Source organism: Desmodus rotundus, chromosome 3 (assembly GCF_022682495.2).
Source record: "Desmodus rotundus isolate HL8 chromosome 3, HLdesRot8A.1, whole genome shotgun sequence".
Lineage (NCBI taxonomy): Eukaryota > Metazoa > Chordata > Mammalia > Chiroptera > Phyllostomidae > Desmodus > Desmodus rotundus.
In genome coordinates, this window is record NC_071389.1 from 91,633,821 (window position 1) to 91,657,704 (window position 23,884).

At 45.3% G+C, this 23,884-nt stretch overlaps 1 protein-coding gene across 1 annotated transcript in view; it reads left to right on the top strand.

The window, feature by feature from the left end:
* GMDS (GDP-mannose 4,6-dehydratase) overlaps window positions 1-23,519 on the top strand; it is a 714,528-nt gene extending 691,009 nt beyond the window's left edge. Inside the window, exons 10-11 of the mRNA XM_024552328.3 lie at window positions 22,795-22,863; window positions 23,085-23,519. Coding sequence (XP_024408096.1) covers window positions 22,795-22,863; window positions 23,085-23,147 — 132 coding nt within the window. The 3' untranslated portion in view covers window positions 23,148-23,519. The remainder of the gene's footprint in view (window positions 1-22,794; window positions 22,864-23,084) is intronic.
* Window positions 23,520-23,884: the final 365 nt, after the last annotated feature.

Here is a 23,884-nt window from a genome sequence, read left to right on the forward strand (position 1 = left end):
GACTACCTATGAATTAAAGTATTACAAAACTAACAGATCTGAAAATTCTCTGTGCAAAATAACTTTGCATTTTTATTGAGTAAGCAAGAGCCCTACTTTTCTTTGTGTAAAGAAAAATTTAGTTATATATTCTTAACATGTATTCAAAAGTATTTCTTACTATAATAGCAAGGAATAAGGGTTTAGCAGAAATGGGGCTTGTTCTATGTCTTTCCCCCGTAAAGTCAGTAACATTGTGTTGCTAGTTATAAAATTGTGCCATGCCTTATGGAACAACCCTCAGAACCTCCTGTGTAACAGTGCAACTCACAGACAGCTTTAATATCTAAGCAACTCAGAAAGTGTGACACTGCAGAGAAGGGATTTTTCAGATCAAGGTGATCCTCAACCTGCAGATACGTTAGAGATGTGCGATCCCATCCAAAATTACTTCCTCTGATTTTCTTACACACAGGATAACCACACTGCTTATATTGTCACTTCTAAAGAATAATAGTGGGAAAATTTTGAAAAGAGAGGATACGATAAGCCATTGTCCAAATTACAGAACTCCAGACCTATTCTCACCAAATCAAGGAAAAGAGCTTAAAACAAGGAATTTGGTCTCTGTTCCCACAAATACTTCTTCAGCACACACTGAGGGCAAAATATGTACTAAGCATGAGTGGGGTGGATAATGACTAAGAGTTCTTTCCCCTTTGGGAAGGTTCTGTAAGGGCAGACACTGGTGCATCAAGGATACTGGAATGAGCTGTGTTCAGTGAGAGGAAGACAGTGCTGCCCATGTTCACAGGAAGACCACATCACTTAGGATCAGCATGCTCTGGGAGGAGATGGCTTCTAAGCTGGCTTTTGAGGTGTGCGCACAATGTTGGTAAGTCCAAGTGAAGAGAAGGGTGTTCAAAAAAGAAGGAATGGCCTGTGCTTCCCACTGTGGCATGAGAAGGCTTCCAGGATTCTTCAGGACTCAACCCAGGCACCCTCTCATCCACAGAGCCCTGTCTATCCCATGAGAGAGCAGGTGCCTACCTCTATTTCCTTTTATCCTCTACTAACGATCCCAGTCAGTGTTCTCATCACACTGATTGCAGTGATTGGTTTCTGTGCCAATATTCCTGCAGATTACTGGCTTCAAATTACTAGCTGGAATGTCCTGCATCTACTGAACTCTTCATCCTTGTTCTCGATCTCCTGCATCTTCCATTTCCCATATCACATAACAAGTAAGGTCTTCTGTAATTGAAAGGATTTAGTAGAAAAGTTATCTTAGTGAATAAAGCAATTTAAAATCATAAATTACATAGGCCCATTCTCCACAGCCTGTGATTGTTAGTCTCTGTATAGCACAGGTCCTCTTGGGAAAGGGGTCAAGCTTCTCTTCTTCTGGCACCTACCCAGGTCTTGTCACCTTAATGCAGAGCAATTTAGCCCTTTCCTCCTGGAATCCGTTCTGCCCACCCAGGCCAGGGAAAGAGTGGGCCTCACCTCCCACACCCAAAGGAGCCAGCAAGGTGGCCTGCTTAAAAGAGAGGCTGACAACCTCTCTCTGACCTGGCTTGTGAAGTAACCTCCCCACTTCAGACCCATGACATCTAGCTGTGTGTGTCCAGCATCTGGTAACTGGAATGTGGTAACCATTTAATTATGCTTCTTCACTGAGTTTCTAGATATGTGAAGGTGGAACTAGGAGTCACCAGCATGCGCATGCTTCCTGGTTCATCCAACTTGTCCTGAATGCATGATATGGTTGGAAAGGAATGGGAAGTAAACCTGGAAAAGTAGGTTAGAATCAAATTGTCAAAGATGTTGAAAGTGTGAGTGAGAGTTCAGATTTATTCAGGAAAGTAATAGATATTTCTGACTGGGGGAGCTCCAGGATGAGTGAGCAGCATCCCAAAAGAGAAGGGACCCTGCAGCAGGGGAGGGGTTGTTTTTGTGAAGAAGTTACTGTCATCACCCAAGTACATGAGAACTGAGAGCCAGGAAAGGAAAAACTGGGTGCGAAGGACTCTGTAAAAGATTTGGGAATGAGCCCTGGATGGTGTGATAGTGGACTGAGCACCGGTCTACATACCCAAAGTTTGCTGGTTCAATTCCAGTCAGATTACATGTCTGGATTGTGGGCCAGGTCCCAAGTTGGGGGTGCGTGAGAGGCTACCAATCGATGTTTCTCTCCCCCCTTTCCCTTCTCTCTAAAAATAAATAAATAAAACCTTTAATTTTTTTTTCAAATATTTGGGAATGAATAATGTGGGCACAATATGGAAGGAGGTTAAGTTGACCACAACTTTAAGACGGAGTGTAGGAGGGAGGATAATGGAAATAATGCAACAGGAAATGAAACAGGTGTGTTTAGTTGGGGAGGGGGCGGGGGATGTTTTGACTTCAGTTTTAAGCATTCCTTTATCATTCAACAAATACTTATTGAGTGCCTACTATGTTCCATGCACAGTGTTAGATCGCGAGAAGAGAGGTAAATAAGATAAGTGGTTCTGGCCCTCAAGGAGCTTACCTTTCAGGGAAGCAGACAAGAGAACAATAAACTAATTGACGAAATAATTGCAGACTGTGAAAGGGCTAGAAGGTCCCTGGCTGGTGTGGCTCAGTGGGTTGAGTACTGGCCTGCAAACTCAGTTCAGTTCCAGTCAGGGCACATGCCTGAGTTGCCAGCCAGGTCCCCAGTAGGGGATATGCAAGAAGCAACCACACAATGATGTTTCTCTCCCTCTTTCTCTCTCCCTTCCCCTCTCTAAAAGTAAATAAATAAAATATTTTTTTAAAGGTTAGAAGGGAACATTAAGAGGATACTGTGATAGAGAAATGCAGGGCTGTATATGAGACTTATTAAGGGGAAGGCCCTTGGTGGGTGTGGTGACTGCAGCTGCCAAGCAAGCAAGGAAAAGGCAGACCTGAAACCTGGGCCAAAGGTGAAGGTAGAAAATGTAGACAGTGCTGTCCTTCATGGTAAGAGTTGAAATCATGGGTGGAAATGGGCCAGCCCATAGAGAGCAGAGAAGATAGGCCAAGAACAGAACCTTGAGCTTAGAGGTGGGCAGAGAGGAAAAACCAGCAAAGGAGAGAACTAGAAGAGTGTGGGAAACACACACAGGAGAGGGAAGAGTTTCAGGAAGGAGGGGGTGCCCAGTGCCCAGTGCCCACAGAAACTAGTAGAAGAGGCCAGAGTGCCCAGCACCAAGAGTAGAAAGTGGTGTAGGAGTCCAAGGGAAGGCGCTCCTTTGCAGAGTGATTGAAAGGTGCTCTTTCTGGTCAAGACTGCCTCCATAAATGATTTTTAAAGCTGCTGTGTGCAGGAAGCCATCATAGGCACCCCATGTGTCACTGCAAATAGTCAAGAGATTGTTTCTTCCCACGTGAGGCTTTCTTTCAATTTGGGAAGGGAAGTACAACACTTAAAAATTAAATCACAGCCTGTGGGGTCAGGAGACTGACCCCAAATCAAAATTTTACATGACCTTTTAAAATGGATAGGGGCCCTGACTAGCATGACTCAGTTGGTTGGGTGTCATCCTGCAAAGCGAAGGGTTGCCAGTTCGATTCCTGGTCATGGCACATGCTTGGATTGCAGTTCAATCCTTGATCAGGGTGTGTTCTAGAGGCAACCAACTGAGATTTCTCTCTTACATTGATGTTTCTCTCCCTCCCTGTCTCCCTCCCTTCCTTTCTCTAAAAATAAATAAAATATTTTAAAAGCTTAGGGGACCTGGGAAGAGGGGAAGAAGTGCACAGTGGTAAGAAAAGCAGGAAAAAGTGACAGTCAGAGACAAAGCCTTAAACTTACTCAGGATTTCACGTTATCTGTTCTGTGGGGTGCATTTATGGAAATGGAGTGGAGAAAGTAGGAAGGCTCAGGCAACTGTGCTGAAGGGAGACTTGGGTGCCCAAGTAGGAGCATCTGGGTGATAATTTGACAGTTTGGCTGATGGAACCCCACGTGTACCTAACCCACATGTTCCCTCAAGGTGAGATCAGGTATCACCTGCAGATGAGGGCCTTCCTGAAGCTGGTCCCTGGGGGGAAGGACAGCATCTCCTCAGACTCAAGGCTGCAGGCTGAGCTTCGGTGCTGTGGAGGGGGAGTGGGCACCTGCCAGACCCAGTCTGCACAGCTGGAGGAGTGTCTGGGAGCAGCTCCTGGTTGCTGGCAGAATAGGCAAAGATAGAATTCAGGGCCCAGCATGAGCCTGGGAGGGGCTGGGAGGGGCTAGGAGGGGCTGGGAGCCCTGTGAGGAGTCCCCTGAGGCAGAACTGGAGCAGGTATTCTTTATTCTTTCTCAGTGTTTTAATGGGACTTCTGCAGTCTCCACCTGTTTCTTGATGGGGAGATAGAACTTGAAGCCCTTTGGAGACAGGAGTAATTAATGAAGCAAGAGAACCTTAAGGGGTAGGTCAGACTTGGATGTGTCCAGCTAAACTGTGGAATGTCTGGACTTCATTTTACAGAAAGAGGCCATTTTTCCTTATAATACCTACTTTCCACCCAGCAATGGGCTGTGTCCCAGGGACACCAAGCTAAGTAAATCATTTCCCTGCCCTCAAAATGGGTGTGGTCTGAGAAAGCAATTCTAGAACACTTTTTCTGAGGACCCCCACTTAGAGTTTCTGATTCGTTCGGCTTGGTGAAGGGTCTCACCAACTTTATAAAATTTGTGCAGAATCACTTATCTCTCTGAGGAGACAGAGGTGGAGAAAGCAAGCAGATGAGAAAATTAAAGGAAGTACCAGCTCGATCTGCCTGATTCCTGCCTCCTGAGCAGACTCCCTAAGATGTAGCTGTGTCCACTCTGCCAAGACTGGGGGTGGGGGGAGTTAAAAGCTCCTGAGGCATCTCCATAAGCAGATATTTAAAAATAGGGAAAAATTAAATGATAGAAAAATACAGAAAAGCTCAGAGAGAGGAAAGGGTGAAAGTCAAAGGTAAGGGGCTGCGTGTGGCCAGGTCTTCCTTGTGTGCATTAGGCTAGGAGACCTGCACCCAACCCTGAGCACTGCTGAGTCCCTCTGACTTCCTGTGGGACTCTGAGGGACAGGCCTTGCTGGTCCTTGGCTCCTCCACCTCCCATTGGGACCAGCACAGCTGTCCCCCTACATCTTTCACATAGATGTTACAAACAGAGCATGAAAGCAGGGTTTATAAAGTCAAAATATTATTCAGTGGTTCTATTCATAAGGATGACTAAACACACTTTATTTATAACTCAAGACTGGTCACCGTGAAAGCCAGTTCTCCAGCCTAGTGCACAAGGCTAGATTGGCCTTAACCTTAAGAGAGGGGAATATTTTGAAGGTATAAAAGGAGGAGTTCATTTTCTCTTCCACAAACCAAGAATTTCAGGCAGACCAGAATAAGAGTTATTGAACTGATGACTTTGGAGTGGATTTAAAGTCTGAAACCAGCCAGATTTCAATAGAAATGAAACTTGTTACTGTCCACCGATATCCGAAGAGCATGACTTTCAAGCAGACAGAGGACAAGGCCAAAGGAAAAAGTGATGCAGGATGATGCCAGGGCTGAGTGACTGATGAGAAAGGACAGGGGAAATCCCAAAGAGGTAGGTGAAGCAGGACCTGCTTCTGGTTCTGAGGAATTTTCTAATGTGTTCTGCACCATTTGTGGGAAGAAGGAGTGCATTTCTTTTTCCTCTTTCATGAAGGTAAGCCAGGGAGATGCAGTGAACGGGAAAGAGATATGCAAAATATTAAATAGAAGGTAGACCAGTATTTAAAAGCCTTTGCTTTAAAAAAAAAATGAATCCTTCAGGAATAAAGGAAAGAGAAGAGGAGGCTAGGAGAGAAAGAAAGTATTGAAGAGAAGGAAGCTGTGAGCAGTGCATTGCTGAAGCCAGAGGCTGTCTTCTGGACTGTGCCCACAGCTGGCGTGGTTGGACGTCTTTTCCACCTCTGGCCTCTGTGCTCCAAGGATTCTGTGTCCTTTTTCAGAGCACCAGAGATGTGATGTAAGAATGGTTGAGTCACCTGATAAAGATCAAAGTGGCCCTTTGGGTTCTGCCACCGGCTGGGGTCAGTTAGGCCCTCACTGGCCGGGAGGTGCCCTGTCAGTCAGTTGTGGCATTTACATCCTCTGACAGGAGGAAGGTAAGTGTTTTCTCCTGAGAGACCTCCTTGTTCTTTGACCCACAGTACCTCTCACAGCGCTTTCTGTGTGCCATCAGTTGGCCTAACATACTCCCCTCCATTTATCTTTGCTAATATGGTGACCGTGACATAGGTTATTCCTGATGAACTTAATATATCAGACCCCACTCCCTCTTCCAGGGACCCCTGGGTGGGAGCTAAGAAGTGGGAGCAGATCTGTGTGAGCTCCAAAGCTTTCAACAAGTCCTCTAGGCTTTGGAACTACTAACAGCAAGTGTCTGTACTGCTCTGGTCTCCAGCCCCTTGCCAGGATGTCCTGAAATCAGTCCCATCCAATCACCAGCCACTGGATGACCAAAAGTTTCCCCAAGGGAACCCCAAGGACACCTGTGGGCAGAGGGTCTGATTAATACCCAGAGGAAGAAAGGTATCCAGGGATATTTCTTGAAACTACAAATCAATACATCTTAAATTCACTGCCACCTGTAACAGCTTCTCTGACCCCCAATATGAGGGGCTACTCTTAAATTTGGGGGTTTGTGACCACCCAGCCTTCTGCCACCAAGGGTCCCCACCCCAGGCTGCTGCCCTACCTGGAATGGATTTCCCACAGGTGGCTCCCCCTTGTCAATCATGACTACTTAAACATCACCTCATCAGCATTACTGAACCCCATTACTCAATTTTACTTTTATCATGGCTCTCATTACAACCTGATTTCTCATGTGCTTTTACAAGAGTATGGTTTAAATAAATGAAGAGGAGGAACAAGAATATTCCAGGCTATGGGAACTCACAGTATGATGAAAGACAGCTGCCGATTGCTCTAATTAGAGGTTTCTGTAGGGGCTGTTGGGCAGCAACACTGGCGAGCTCGCACAGAGACCTAAGGGTCCGTGCTGGGTTCCCCAGGCCCTGATGGAGCCATGCCATTGTGCACTGACACTCGCTGCCATTCATTGAGTACCTCCTCAATGCCAGGCACTGTCTTAAGCTGATCTTTATTGTTGGTGGAAAAAATTTAACAAGTTTATTAATGAGGAAACTGAAACCCAGCTAGTAAGTGGTGGAACGGGGATTCATTTAGGCTGACTCCAAATTTCATGCCAAACTATTGCTGACTGCTGGGCGCCTGGGGGTCCACAGCCAGCAGGAAGAGGGAATCCCTCCCCCACCACCCCCAGCCGTCCCAAACTGCAATTCCTGGAAGATTTTCTAGTGCCTGGGTGCCCTTCAGCTCCTGTTGCTACACCTAGACTTTGCCTTTGCTCTCTGCGTTCCTATTCCTTAGTCATTCTTCACCACCCTGCTTAGGGAGCATCTGCTCTCAAGGAGTTTTGAGGCTTTGGGCCCCTGCTGGGCTGCGGTCCCCTTGTCTGTCCCACTGTGAAAGTGACTTAGTTCTAGCACTTTTCCAGGGGAGGGGAGTGCTAGACAAGTTCCCCATTATTTATTTATGCAAGCACTTCAGTGACATGCTTAGCACAGGGCACTTGTAAGGCCAACCACAAAGCTCATCCTCCCCTTCTCATGTGCCCCTTCAAGTCAACCCTCTTCCTACTGCCTGTACTCATTCTGACTTCCTTCTCTGTTCACCTGCTGTCTGTCATTACCCCGAATTGTGATATGCATCAGCTATTGCCATTTGCTTATTGGTCTCCACTATTGGACCTTGAACTTCTTGAGGACCAGGTGATTATGGCTATTGAGTGCATGAGTGACTGAATGTTGCCAGGATTACATGAGAAAATAGATTACAGGGCCCTTTTTAATTAGCAAGTGCTGTTGTTTTTGTGATAACTATTACTATCATTACTATTAAGGTGGTCATTAGAGGCATCCCTTTCTTTCTGAATTCTCACTATTAAACTCAAAATGAAGTAGATTTGGATAAAGTCTTTAGAAACCCTGTGGGGGAGCTCCACCCAAAGGGCCTCCCTGTCCCCCCTCCCCCCACCGTCTGCCATGGATGAGAATAAGTCTACCAAGACATGATCTGCTTGGGGAGGAAAGGGGGCCGATCTCTCAAAGGAGAAGGGCCAGGAGCCTGTTCCTCAATGGGCTTTTATTGGGTTCAATTTTCATAGGAATACAGGTAAAGCTAATCAATCATTGTCAGGCAGTAAGGATAAAACAATAGGTAACATACAAAGAACTATGAGGGCTTTTTCTGAGTCAGGGTCCATTAGCTAAAGGGCTATAAAACTTTGGGAAACAAATTCATTTCATGCTTGGACCCTTATCAGAAAATTGAGGGCATTCTTAGCAAAGCAGGTTTCACAGGATTTTATGTATTCGTTCTTAGGCCTGAACACCCCAGGGAACCACAGTTTCCAGCCCAGGGCCACACCCATCTCTGGCATTATTTCAGGCTTAAGTCGGTCAGGAGGAGTAAGGCAGCCAAGAGATTAGGAGACTTCTTGCAGACCAAATGAGAACTCAGGCTATGTCAAAGCCCAGGGGTGAGGGTCCATTACCCCCTTTTTCTATAGCCCCCCCAAGTCCTTCCTTGAGGGCCCCCTCGTAACCGTGCCTGTCTTAGGTCATCCCTCCCTTAAGGAACCTTACTCATCATTGGCAAACTGGTCAGGCTCAGGGTCAAGCAGGGTAAAGTAAAGGGGGCAGAGGTGGTGCCCCTGCCAGGGAGATAAGCTTTGTCTCCTTAGTAGCTTAGGGTCACTCAGGGTCACTTAGGGTAAGGTCTCTCACTCAGCATTAGCCATGGGAGGTTACAGCTTCTGAAACCAGGCAGGGCGGTTCCCGACAAAACACCATGATCTCCACACCTGCTCTCCTCATATCCAGGCCCAGTAGTAGTCTCCTTAGCTACTGAGGCCCTGAAACTGAAAAGCTCTGCCCCCTAAGGAATATTGTCTTTCCATTTTCTGTTAGTAGTGGTCATGGCAGTGGCATAAATAAGACCAGACTACTCTTTTGAATTCTGTGAGTTGAACTCTTTTCATAGAAAAGGGTGTTCTGAGGGGGTTAGATACTGAGCAAAGGTCCCTTGGAAGTTTCCCAAACTCACAAAATTCCCATGTCAGGATTCTCTTAGTATTCCTTGCCATCCTAGAAAGCAGTGTGGCTCCTGGAAGAATCCACCAGAAAGCCTGGATCTGCCAGAGGCAGTCCCCTGGGTGTCTGGCCTAGTAGTGTCAGGGGGCCATAGAAGAAGAAATCCTTCCACTGGCAAATGGCCACTGGTCTGGGTTTTAGTCATTCATAAATAGAAGGGCCATTGTCATGACCATTCTTGATAGTACTTAAAGTGAGTTATATTTGAGAAAACTACATTAATTATATTAACCAAAGCAAGATACTTTATATCTAGCCAAAGTTCCCTCTATAAAATCCTCCACCTCCAGCTGGATAAAAGCCATGAATTCATTTTCACTTTCAAGTCCAAGGCTGCATCCAACCTTGTCGCAGTGTACAGCTTCGATGAAGACCTGTGTGTTCACATCAGCCTGCTTTCTCTTGATATGACCCCTTTTTTCTGACTCTTAGATTTCTACTCCTCTATCTGCTTGAATGTATCATCAACATAGTAATCCAACCAACAGTTTTAGTGTTTCTGGACCTCTGTAGAGTGAAAGCATATTCTCCTCCTCTTCTGTCAATAGTCAGTTCTTCTTCAGGGCTCAACTTCAAGCTCTTCGAGAGTGTCTGCTTGACTGGAACATGTGTAGCTTTGTTCTCTTGTTCTCTTCTGTTGTCAGCCCACTTGCTGAAGAGAGCAGACGCTGAAGTAAATGGGCTAGCTACCTTGTTTTTAGAGTCAGACAAACTTGGGTTTGAATCCACTCTACTCTGGAGTGAGACTGGAGCCTTACTTTCCTCTCGTACCACAGAGGATTGTTAAGAGGGTTAAATAGTGAGGTGTGTGAAGTGTTTAGCACAAAGAAAGGGCCAAATAAAATGACGTTGTCATTGCCAGCTCTAAGGGACCCCCAGCTCTCCTGACCCTTAAACCAGTCATCAGGCCTCACTGATTTCTGGAGATGATGACAGCCAGGAAGTCTGTCACTTTTGAGTCCTGAATCAATGGCCATGGGACGGGGCAGGGAGAGAGTGGAAGTGGCTCCCTGGCCCACTGTAGGGGGAACCTCACTGAACAGCCCCGTGAGTCGAGGCCTACTGAGCCAGCACAGTCTCCAATAGGTCAGTGGAAAATATGCTTCCCCATTGTTACCACTACTTATCATGCAAGTGCTTCAGGGACATATGTAGCCCAGAAACATAAGGTACCACAGTTATCTGCTTTGCAGCCACAAGGTAGCTGAAGCACTCAGCCTGACTGGTTGTGTGTAGCTACCTGAATGTCCAGGGATGATTTCATGGGGAGGTTTGAAAGCCTAGTTCCCTCAGGGCTGGGTGCAGCACATCGCCCTCTAAACCAGGCTCCCACCCTCGGACTGGCCCCCTGCCTAGTGCCCTGTGCATGGAGCCATCCAGGAAGCATGTGCCCAACCCCACTGGGCACAGATGCTATGGGACCAGGGCCAGGAGAGGCCTCCCACCACCCTCTGCCACCTGACTGTGTGCTAAGTCACCTGGCTCACCTTTCCACCCAGCTTTGCTCAGGAACAAAACTCAAATGCAGTGCTAAAGCGAAGCCAGACTGCATCCACAGGCATTGACACAAGACACACAGCACCTGCTCAAGCGCCGCAGTCCTAGCAGAGTGGAAAACAGTAGCCTAGAACAGTAGCCTTCAGATTCTTCTAGTCCCACCATGCACTCATTTACAGATGAAGAAAGCTCAGTTACAGAACTCGTAGCAGGGCATAAGCTGGGCCTCCCTCTCTTTGCTCTCTTCTACGTCGTTCCTGTTCCATGTACAGAATCCTGGGGAGATTAGTCATGAGCAGGCATTTTCACTTAAGAAATCAAACTTGGGAGGATGTAACAGTGTTGTGGTTAGGGCTGCTTTAGGTGGCAACAGATGGCCTCCCTCCTAGGTTAGTAGAGTCAGGGCCTAGGCTCTGAACTCCTTCAACTTAGAGACTCTTACCTCCACATTGGCCACGCTGAGCACCAAACTTCCAGGAGCCTTCACAGGGCTGTGTCTACTCTTATGAATCTTGAATCCTATGAATAGTCTTTGTATAGAACACTTGAGGTATAGCAATAAAGCGTAGTGAAAGTGACTTTGAACTGAGTCCCTAATCTTCATTTTGCTCACCTTCCAACCCAGACTAGCCCTTTGCCAGTCCTTAATCTTTAGAACACCTCTCTTCCCCAAAACTCAAGAATCTTAGCACCTCACAGTTGGCATAACTTTGCAAAGATAATCCTACTTTCTAGGCTAACATGCTTTTGTAGGATTGATAAGGCCAGGCTTCTAGAACCACCCAACACTACAGTCTGCCTTTGTCCTTCTTTCCTGTGTTTATTTGCAGAGCACATCATGCACATCAAAAAAGACAAAAGACAAAAGTTCCTGCTTGGTGGTTTTATCAAATTACTGAGCAGGAGTAACAATGTAGAGATGCAAATATTCCCCCTTGAGGTATGAGCAATTCATCCCTTCCTTTCCTCTAACATTTTGGAGTGTCTCTTCTCTGTCAGCTCTCAGCCCCTTAGTTATTAAGAATGACTGCACAGTGACTGACTACTCTGGAAATACTACATAGGAAAGACTTCTAACTGCAGAGTAGTGTCCTAAACATGATCCTAGTGGCACGCAGAGAAGAGCAGGTCGATAGGTACAGTATAGGGGCATTGTGGCTCGGCGTTACTGGTATAGTAGTGGATTATGTAACAAGAGTGTGATGTTTATATTTTTGCAATCAATAATTTCTCACATCTGGATAGACTTGTCATTTCCAAAGCATTTTCACATACACTGAAGTGTTATTTTAGGCAAGCTGGCAGAACGTGAGCCAAACTCTTATTTTATCTGTGCACATTAAAGCCACGCTTCATTGTGGGCAGCCGTGAGCTCCAGCTTGCAGCCTTGTCAGCAAAGGCCTCTCTGAGTGCAATCAGAGCACCTGCCAAGGGTTACTGTGCAGAGTGTCACACTTGGGAGTCCCCACCAAAGCTTTCATCAAAGTCAACCTGATTATTTTCCACTGCATTTTCCTGAAAGGATGTTATGATTTTCTAGATGTTTGGTGGCTGGTGATAAATCAGGCTTTTATGATGTCATGTGAAAGGCCACCTCTCGGACTTCCTCCTGCAACAAGCCATAGATTAAAAGCAGGACGTGCTGGTTGGCATAGCGGACACTGTTTGACTTAACCCTTTCCTTGATTGTCCTAAGGCACAGCTAAAGCTGTCCACCTGCTAGGGTCATGGGACAAGGTGAGCTGCCTTTCCTGCACCTTCCTTTCACATGAATACAGCTGGGGCCTGTGGACACTGAGCTACTTTCTCTGAATTCATCAGACTTCCTCATCTAAGAAGCTTTGGCATCAAATCAAGATTCAAAGCAAGAGAGTGTGTTCTGTTGAATGGTATAAGAGATCATAGGTAATTTTATAAAAGTAATGTTTTTAAAAGAGTTCTGATTCATAACATGAAAATGAGAGGTTTCTTGGAAAAGGAGATAGCAGTTAATGCCAGTGGGTTGTGATAAAATGTTATACTTTGCTGGTAGCAGTGAAAATCCAAACAATGTATTGGAAAACAATGAAAAGATTCTCTCTCATTCAAGCCAAAATCTGACAAGTTCTCTATGAATTCTCTCTTTCCCTCACCCTGACATCCAGTCCATCAGCAAGTCCTCTTTCCACTGTACCTCCAAAGTAGATCCCAAGTTTATCCATTTTTTTCCATCTTTCCATGCTCACCACTGCCCCTCCAGTCCAGTTGGCCACCATCGCTCATGGCATCTGTGGCCACTGTCTCCTCTGGTCTCCTCTCCTCTGCTGCCCCTCTCTAACCTAGCACAGCACCTACAGTGAGGTCTGAAATGTCCAGCAGAGTGTATGCCTGCAGTTCTCAAGGCCTCTAGTGGCACAGAGCAAAATCCAAGCTGCAGACATTGTGCAGCAAGCAGATAAAGGACTGTACATGTTGAAGTAAAGCAGGTTCTTTCTCTGTAGATGAGTGGATATTTACACACACACCCAGAGAAAGAGGGGAGAGAATTTGGTAAAAACTTTTATAAAATCCAAGCAAGTTTCAGTGCTATGTCCCATTTTTTGATATCTTGTAGAGAAGAGAACAGGCTCCTTAGTCAGCAAGGTAAGTTTGTGGTTACAGTTTCACTCCATCCAGGATTCGGCTCCACAGAAGGAAGTAAAGGATGGGACACCATCTCAGGAGCCCTCAGGAGGTTGAATGTGTCCCCATTTGTCCAGAAGAGGAACAGCCTTTCCACCTCACACCTGCCAGAGCAGCAGGACAGGCCACTGACCTCTGGGCTCTGTGTCCTGGACCTAATCCCTTCAAGAGTAACCAGAGGTTTCTAGATTGGGTGGCCCAAACACAGCAAAGAGTGGCAGATTTTTCAGGAGGGAAATGGGTTGTGCATTAGAGTTTGAGCACGGTAGGCAAAAATAACTCACACACCCTTTTTAAAACATAGCTAGAAATCAGTCTCATACTTACTTTCAAAAATTACATTAGTGTCAGAAAAATCAGACTTTGAACTATATCAGGTTGAGTTAGCCAGGTTTATAATGGTGGCCTACCAGCTACCAGTGCTCTAAGCCTTACAGTTGAAAGGACAATCAGTGACAAGAGAATAAAGTCTGTGACAACATGGCTTTGAGGAGAAGGGCCTGGGCCATATGAGAGAGCCAGGTGTAATCTGACTGACCATTGTTACCACTTTGACCTTGTCTTGGGCTTTGATCCCCCCATCACATTGTGCAGACTCCTCGGCCTTCCCCCTACTCCTCAAACTGAGTGAATTTCTCCTTAAGGCCTCTGTCCCAAAAAGACCCTCCCACCCCAGGTCTTCATGTGACTGGCTTTTTATCTTCTTTTTTTGTCATTCAAATCTCTGATCAAGTTACCTCTTTAGAAAGGCCTTCCCCATCCAGCCCTCCCACTCTTTGTCAAGTTCAGTTCCTCTTCAGTCTTCTTCCCAGTGCTCCCCCAGAGCGGAAATGGTCTTATTCATGTCTCCTGTGCTCTTGACTGTCTCTCCCTTCTGGAATGGAAACTTATACGAATGGCCTCATCTTGTCCATGTGGCTTCCCCAGCATTTAAAGGAGTAAATGTTTGGCAGCAAACAGTCAAGAGCATGTGAAATGATTACAATAATTGGGGGAAAGCAGAATACAAAATTGCATACTCTGGTTACCACTATTCAAAAAATGATTTAAAAATAGAAGTTGGGTTGGAATGCAAGGGTAAAAGTAACATGTAAGTATGAAAAAAACCACGAGACAGCTCATGTTCAATCTATTATGTTACTAAAAGAAATTAAAAGAATAGCTTTTCCTACAACTGAGTGATAAAAGCAACAATAGCTAGCCCTAACAGGAAACCTGTATGTAATGAATTAGGACTCCTGCTAGCACCTTTCCTTGTATAATCTTGAATTCTCATAACATCCCTGCAAGATGGGCTGTTTTCCCATTTTACATACTTAAACCCTGAGGCTCAGAAACATTAAGGAACGTGCCCTCCAAAGTCACACAGCACAGTGGCTGAGCCATGATATGAAGCCAGGTTTCTCCAGTAATATCTCTGTTGTTGGTTTCTAGTCATCTTTTCTTGTTAAGCTAGAACTTATGTAAAGTGAAATGCATAGATCTTCACTGCATAGTCTGCTCTGCTGTGACAAACATGTACAGTCATGTGCCCTACACTCTTCTCCACATAAAAACACCACCCAAAAGTTCCTTCGTGCACCTTCCTGTTGATCCCCTTCCCTGACCTAATTTCTATCACCATCAATTTGATTGCCTGTCCTGCAACTTCCTAATGCATGATACGTTGAATCATACAATATATACTTTGTTCATCTCTTTCATTCAGCACTGGAGTATGTTGATATTTCCATATGTTCATGTAGTCTTTCTTATTTAGAGAGTTATTTGCCACTCAAACTAATGTAGCATAAAGTATATTGTCTAAGGACTTTCTAGGGAGGGTTTGTCCTACTGAGCCTTGTGAGTGCTGGCCTAAGAACCAGAAACCCTGGCTTGTAGTCCAAAACCCTACCATGGCTCTGTGACAGTAATCGGTCTCCATAGATGCATCTCTGTGTAGATGCATTCGGGTATAGGTTATGTTTCTCTTACACAGATACAAAAGAAAGAATGGCAGGTAACTATGTGGTACAGATACCTGGCGGCCTGGTAAAACTCTATTAACAATGATAATAGGAAACCAAATGAATAAATAAATAAAATCATAGAAAACCCAAAATCCATATTAATATTCACCTTTTTTCCTTGCCTTTCAAAGACCTTACTAACAAATCTCATAGTCGTTGTCTTAATTTTCCTTAAAATATAAAAGTCCTCAGAGAAACAACCAAAAAGCAAGAGTTTGGATGTGGTAAGTTCCCTGGTTAGTCCTAGAGTTTAAGTTACTGAGGGAATGAACATTAGAATGAGCGTGTGGATGTATGTTTGAATTACCCGATCCCGTCATTTCTATTTTGGTTGGGGAGAAGGATGGGTGACTATGGTTGGGTGGCTAGATGGCAGAATGGGAGGGAGGGAGGAAGGGAGAGAGGGAGGATTATTGAAGTGAGGTTTCTTGAATTTGAATGACCTAATATATAAGTTCAGAAAAACCCCAAAGGAAAAAAAAAATCCTACCTGTATCATGGAGGCATTCATATTATTCACAATATTCTTTAGTACTAATGTTCAAAGGGAGTGGGGGAAACTTTTCTAAAGGGCAGGGTAGATTTCCTAATAAACTGGAAGGTTAAGGAAAATCTTCGTTGTCTTCTGGGATTTGAGGTCACCTGTGGCCTGAGCTGGGCTTCCTGGATGAGAAGCTCTTTCCCTCAGTGTGCAGGCTGGAGATAAGCCAAATGACGGCGTTGGGGTGGAACCCCCACAGATACTTTGTACAGCGCTTTCATCCTAGGAAATAGGCCACCTGACACAGATACAAGATCTCTTGAGTTGCATTATGAATGTGAAAGTGTGGAAGTTAATTAGCTGATGTATGTGAAGTGGTTTGAGGGTAAAAAATACTAAGTGGCAAAAGAAAAGCAGCCGTGTCTCAAGCTCCAGAATGCCACTTGCCAATTATGTCACAATGATCTTTAATCAGTCTACTTAAAGGTGCTTTATCTCCTTTCCTCGGGGTTTGTGTCACCTCCTACCAGCATGGGTAAGTCTTTACACCCTGGATCCAGCTATTAACTGTAACCAGTAATTTCCGAAGAAGATGGTGCAGGCTTTGAAGCCTGGAATGCTGAGGTCACTAACAGTCTTATCTCCCTCTCATTAACTGGCTCAGCACTACAACAGTGAGTCAGCCCGTGTCAGCTGGTTAGGGAAGAAATCAGAACTGGGAGGGCCCCAGGTACAGTTTTTAATTTGGCCTTCCCCAGGTTGATACTCCTTCAAGCACCAGGGATCAAGAAATGACACTAACCAAAAAAAGTAACTCTACAATTATAATTATAGATAGAGAACAGGTACAGAAAGATCTAGGACCTCATAAATGTGTATGATATAAAACTACATCCTCCAAATTTTATTTGCTTATTTTATTTAAAGTTCCTGTTAAACACCCACCTTTAAGTAGATACAGCTCCCCAAAAGCTACCAGTTACAGCTTCTAAAAAATGCTTTTCTCTCTCTGCTCAGCCCACTCAAACCAGAGCCTGGTTGAACAGGACAGGCCCCAAAGGCCTGCAGGGCCCAATGGTGCCCACGGCTGGAGTGTTCCTGGCACTTTGCCCCAAGGCCCTCCTGCTCTTCTGACCGTCAGGGGGAGAGGCTGGGCTTCAGTGTGGCCTGAATTGTAGGCAGTGCGTATGTCCACAGAGGACAGTAGACCACTGTCCTTGTCTCCATACATCTCACACATGTCTGCTTGAAAGGACTTCCTCCAGAATATTTTTAAAACTCTCATTTAAAGGGAGATCGAGGTGTTCATGTCCTGTATCTCCCCTATATAATTGTGCTGTCTGTGTGTCTCAAAGAGCCCTTTTTGCCTAACTACATTTCTCTGTTTATGCTAACCGTATTTTTAAAATACAAGTGAAAAAGATGTGTCTATATGTATGCCGTACTAAAAATGACATTAATCAGGTTCTCCCTTTATAAAGTGAATCCTTTTTTAAAAAAAAACAACACTAGGCTTTATTTACAAGTGGACACATAATGAAGACAACATTCTCATTCACTTTCCCAGAAAGCTCCACCATACCAGGTAGGCTTTTTCATTAGTGTCTGCAGCATACGTGTAGGGGGATTTCTTCCCCTTTGGTAGCTCTCAAAAACTACTGATTCCAAATGACAAATTCTACCAATTGAAACTAAGTGGTTCCCAGCCAAGAAAAATGGGATCAAGCGAGGGGTCACAGGATCCTTGGAGACCCCCCCCCAGGCACTACCCAGGAGGTCAGCACAGCACATCCTGAGTCATAACTAGCAGGGCTCACATGTGAGGCCACCAGCGGAGGTGACAGTGTCACAATGTGAGGACTCGGCCAGGGTTTCAGGCCAGGGAACACATATGTCACCCCTTGCCAATCGCCACCCCTCGGCCTCTGCCTGGGTAACTGAGGATGGGGACATCATGCAGGGCAAGCTCACTCTGTTCTCCCTTTGCCACTTTATCTCCACTGTCAGAGTGCTCATTGGAGCCGCTGCTGACCGACTCAATTTCCCTAAGGTTGAGCCCAAGCATTGTTTGTGCTCTGACGGCATTCTGTCGGCCCTGCTGATGGACAGTCCCACTGGTCCAGCTTCCTGAGCAGACGAGACGGCCCGCTGTTTTCTCCTTGTCTCTTATCACCCCTTGTCATTAAAGGAGATGCCTGGCTTCAACTTCAATTTATACTGATATACAGCAGTAACCGGGAAGAGAGAAGGGGAATGTTCCTTACCGTTTATTAAGGCCACTGCATTTCTTACTGCTCTGAGATTTGCTCCCTCTTTCGGAAGGTTTCAATCAAAGGATATATTTATGAGCATCTGGATTGAAACTGCACGATAAGACACAATATATTGCACCACTTTCTGGGGGACCTTTCAGACTTCAGTTTTCCCCTGTTCTTACTGACTCTCAGCTGTGTACTTCAATCTGGAGTGGGATATCCTTTGAAGCTTTTTCCATTTTACTGGAGCTTTTTTGGTGGGTTTTTTTTTTTTTTTAGCAGTTTTGTCTTTCTAAAAAGAAGCCTTTCCCCAAGAGTAAATCTTTCCTGCTCACTCTCCATTAGCATAAAGTTAGATCAGTAACCAAATTCATTGGCATTCTTTTATTCCCTTGGAGCCTGAACTATTCCACAATTTTGCTTTTTTAAGAAAAGTGGAAGGAAAGAAATGAATGCCAAGTGTGCTCCAGCTCCATAGCTGAGATTCTTGACGATGTTTAACCAGGGTTCTCATCAGTCTTAATTTTCCTTATTAACATCCCCTGTCTATACATCTTCTCCTTTTTCATAGCACTTGAGTCAATTTCTTTCAATATGCACATTGGAAATTTAACAACATCCTGCCAAAAGACCTCACACTCTTAAAATATTTCTCCACCTAAACAGATGTCCTTTGCAAACCTTACAAGCAGACCTGTCAAGGGAATGTGGTGTCCAATGCATAATTTGAAATAAATAGTAAAATTTTCCCAATGCAATCTCAAAAGAGAAAGAAAAAAATGAGCCCATGAACTTTGAAAGATATATGATACAATCTATTTAATAACATTACCCACAAAGATTTTAGGGAAAGTGGGTAGGTATCAAAGGGATTTAATGTGTAAAATAATAGTCAAAATAAAATAAAATTGGGGGAAGGAAAGAAAACTAACCAATGTCATTTAAAGATATGTTGTTATCTTGATGGAGATGAAAAGGTGCCCAGGAGACTTGAGCAGAGGGGACTGTAGTTAGAGTAGAAGATAATGGCACAGCATGGTCTCTGCTTTCCTGGACTTTACGTTAACTACTGTGGGCTCAGAAACTGGCTTAATGACTTTTCCAGGATTTGGTCTGGCCCTTTATCGGTTCACTATAACAAGAACATAAGCCAGGAAAGCCTGAAAAATTGCTGCAGCAAAACATTCCCTCCTGCTGCTGCTGTTCGCAGCTTTGACCACTGGCCTTGGCCTTTAGGGTTTATGCCTAGACAGAGTTAGAGAACAACTCCTAAAGGTCGAACAAGTCAATAGTAGTTAGGGACTCTGAGAAAAAGGGAGGGCGCTCTAGGCATCTGGACGTACACATTTTCTCTTGCTCATGCTGTTTTGCTGCTATAAAATGCTCAGCTAACCGTAATTGAATTTGACAATAATAAATCACATGTTGAAACTGTAGAGCTCACCTAAGGAATAGCATTGGAAATGGTGAAGACACCAGAAGCCAGAGTTCAGGAAATGTCATATTCACATAGAAATGCTTCAGATTTTTCTCAGAGCTTTATTGTCTTATTTATAGAAAGGTTCCAGACCACCCAGTGCACAAGGTCCATTTTGGAGACTGTACATAAAATCATCACTTTAATTCGGCTTTTGCTCCTGTTGTCATACTGTAGCTTTAAACCTGTAAACAAAGAAGGAACTGAACTTAAAAAAAGAAGAAAAGAGTAAAACAGATGAACTCATGCTTCTCTCTTATCCTTAGTTGCTGATCACACCCTAGTGGAGAGGACTTGTGAAATTTAAAAGGAAACTATGTTTTGGCCTTATTTTCCTCTCACCCCACCCCACTGCTCTACACAATCCTCTGAGAAAAGCAGTTCCTGGTGTCCACAACCTCATTTCTCTTAAGGCCAGCAGAAGACTTATTTAAAAAGGCCTTTCCATGCCCTTGCTGTCATTCCAGAGCCAAGTGCACTCCTATGCCAGGCCCTCTCTGTGCCACCTTTTAAGGACAGCTTGTGCCCCAAGCCTTGCAAACCAAATCATTTACTATATCTTTTATCTGAAGGACACACAGGAAGAGGTGAGAAGGTCCTTCAGGAGGAATGAAGTTTCAAATAGGTTGGGACTTTCGCAATCTTCCCCTAAAAGCTGACTAGGGCACAAGCACAGGGGCTGCTCTAGATGTTAGCTCAGTCGTATCTGGCATAAAGAGCCGCTGTTTTGTTTTGATGGAACCTCATCCTTTCCCTTCACAAGGTCTTTTGGTCTAATTAAATTTCAGGGAGACAGAGCTTTGGCAGGAGGTTAAAGTAAGCTGCTAGACTGGAATGTAGGAGTTGGGCTCAAAACTAAATTGGGAAGTTTAACTGGGTACGTCTCTGGTTTCAATGAAATACTTTTACAGTGTATGGTAGCAATGTCTGTTTCTAAGCTTTTGAAACCATATTTCTTTTTCCTTAATTGTAGTTCCCTAGTTGTTTTTATATTATGAGCTACTTGTAGAAAAATACAGGAAACATAATTACAATACAAAGCTCCCTTTCCCAAGCCTACTGAGGTCATTTGCAGCCAAACTTGGTTTTAGGGTTTTGCTAACCATAAGTTCAGAGCCATGAATTGCATCCTATGCGATACTGGTTGATTTACAACAAGTGTTACGTGATTGAACAATAACCATGTTTCTCCAAGCTGTGTAAGGGCTATAGATTTGGAGGGCCATGCTGCTCATGATGCCACATTTCACAGCTCCCTCTGGGGAAGAAGAATGGATATCTTTGTGTGACTCTTACAGTAAAATAGAAGTATTGCAGAAGTATATACATGTTTATTTAGGGTCAGGAAAGAGAAATAAATTCATTCATTTTCCCACCTTTATTTCCAATTCCATGTAGCACTGGGTTAAATTGCTAATTACTAATTTTTGTATCCTACTTTTCCTGAAGAATCTGTATATGGACTTCCAGGCCAGCAGAAATAACTTGTTTTACTATTATTAATACTCTGGGGAGGAAATCAGTACTTCATTGTATTGTGAAATGGAATGCCTTTGGGAGTTTGATTTATTCAACGCTAAAAAGTCATGATGGATGGTTGAGAATGAGAGTTTTGAATGTACTCTATTGGAGCACAATTTCAGGCAAACAGTACAGATACTCAGAAGTGCATCCAGACACCCTGTGGTAGGAAAAAGTGTGCCAGGGAAGGTGAGCACACAGAGTGCCCTGCAGAACAGGTCTTGCCCTGCTCCTCCTGGCCTTTCCACTGTGAGTCGGTAACAAATCTCCTAGGCCTGCCTCCTTCGGGGGATTCTGAGAGAAACCGGTGGGCAAGGCTTTAATTGCAGCCTGATTATCTGTTACTTTCAGTTGACATAACTGGCAGAGAAAATAGTGTCTTAACGAGATATTTACCTTGTTCAAAGTTCAGCGATTTTCATATTGCCTCCAGAGTCTTCTGTTTTGAGTACTCATATCTTGTGTACTATTTGGTGAATACATTTGTATATGGAAAAGCTAAGTGTTTATCTTACCCCCAAAATGGTCAAGTACTTTTCTTTTTTAATTCTTCTCTCATTCTTTCTTCCCTGCCCCCTCCTCCATCCCCCCCTCCTTCCTTTCTGCAAGTCATCTTGAAATTCTCATCTCAATTTTCTTCAGAGAGCTATAATATGAAATTGGTGAGTGAGGGCTATGATGCAGGGTTAATTTATTCTCCTTTAGTTTTCTTTTAGCAAGTTTTCCTTCCAAGGAAATCTTTTAAATGGATGGAAACTCTCCCCGAAGCCACGGTGTGTTTGCAGTTTCCGCTCTCACTGGTAACAGCTGAGCGAGCAGACCCTACCAGTCATGGGCAAATTGTTTTGTAGTTTTTAGTATTTTGATAAGGCCCTGTCAGATGAGATGAGAAACTCAATTGTCAGGCAAATGGCGGCCCCAGCCCCTTGTACAGGAGCTGGAGGTTCGTTTGAAAATCAACTTGATTCTCCAACGGAGTGGTTAGGGGACACTGTGCAACGCAGTGCTTTCTCCTCAGAGCAGTGTTTTTCAAACTGCCTGTTGCCCTTCGGTTGGACTGAGCATTTTCTAAGAAATGCAACAGAACCGAACAGAATAGAAAATACTGTAGATAGGGCCCCTGGAAGTCAGAGTGAGGACTGCTTCGTGAAGCTTCGGTTTCGTTGGAAAGAACTGCGCAGCCTGGAGTTAACCGCGGCTGGGTAGTAAGAGGGGTGCACAGCCCCGCCTGGAACGACGTCTCCAGACCGCGTCTCCACGCCGTGGCTGGTGGCTTGGGGCTGACGCGGGCGTCCCTGCACTGAGAGGAGCTGGCGGGGGTAGGGGCGGGGGACTGTGATTTACTCACTTCTCTCTCTTCTTGCCTGAGAAATACAGTAATTCGAAACAGTTCTCACAGTAGCGTCCCTGTCAACCTCATGTGTATATTTTAAAGTCACTGAGCGTCCGTGGGACGCGGTGGACATGTGGGCTGCGCTGGCTGTGGAGGGACGGCTGTCACGGTCCTCACCCGGCTGTGCAGCGCATTCTTAACCGCGACCTTCGCATGATTTACGGCTCCCAGAGCCAAGACAACGTGCCCCGAGGGGGCCAAAAGGAGGGAAGTGGAGCCTTGAACTCCGAACAGCCTCGGAAGGACAGGGGTCCCTGCAGTTCCGGATCGCCACCCCAGACAAGCTTGTTTCTCTGTCCCTCCACCCTTTAGGACTTTCTGCAAGGAGACTGCACCAAAGCGAAACAGAAGCTGAACTGGAAGCCCCGGGTCGCTTTTGATGTAAGTGTCCTTTTCACGGTGGGGCCCGTGGGCCCGCTTGCCGTAGGGCTAGTCCGAGTCCGCCCCGCAGGAGAGTGGCCACCTGGGGGCAGCTGGGCGCCGAGGTGCCCAGGATGGAGGGTGAGGGGACAGGGTGGAGGCTGCCATGGGAGTGGGGCTGTCGCCAGAAAAGAGCGACATAAACCCTATTCTCACTGCCCACCCCCTGTCCCGGGTCCCAGGAGCTGGTACAGGAGATGGTGGACGCCGATGTGGAGCTCATGAGGAACAACCCCAACGCCTGAGAGCTGCCGCCCTGCCCTGACCCGCCAGGCTGGCCTTAGTCCTGGTGGAACCAGCCGTGCGCGGCCGCAGGAGTAGTCCTGGAGGGCGGGGATGAGCGGCGCGCCCTTCCGACGGTTACTGGAGACCCTCGCTGTCACTATGCGGTGGTCCCGCCAGCAAGACTGGGGCCGCTCAGGTTTGCAGCAGCCGGGAAGTGGCACTCCCGGTTCAGCCCACTTTCCTTTTGTCTAGGCCTCTTCTGAATGGTTTTATGAAATCAACTAGATGTTTTAATCACATGTTCTCTTTACTCGAAATTATGTCATTAGCTGAAATCGTGAGGCTTTCAAATGGTTTTTCTTTTTTCTTATTAAAAATGGCCTTTCTATGAATCAGCAGTGGGAGTTGATGTCGTGTTTTCTCAAAGTTATAAAAGCAGCTATAAGGGGCCCCCAACAAAACAAAACAACCCCCCCCCCATCCATGCCTTGGAGTGAAATAACTTCCTTCAGGCCTGCTCCCATTTGAGAGAACCCCTGCTGGCAGAACCCTGCCAGGCCTGAGTCGGGCTTGGCCAGAGCGTCCTCCTAAGTCTCTCTGCCTGGGACATTTCTTTCTCCCTCTCAGTGACAATAAGCCACTCTATGCAGCTGATTTGGAAACCCAGTTCCTGCAGAAAGGAGGCATTCACACCCCCTCTGGTCTCTGCTGACTATAATTAGAACTCACGGGGCTCCAGGCATCTCAAAAGAAGGCT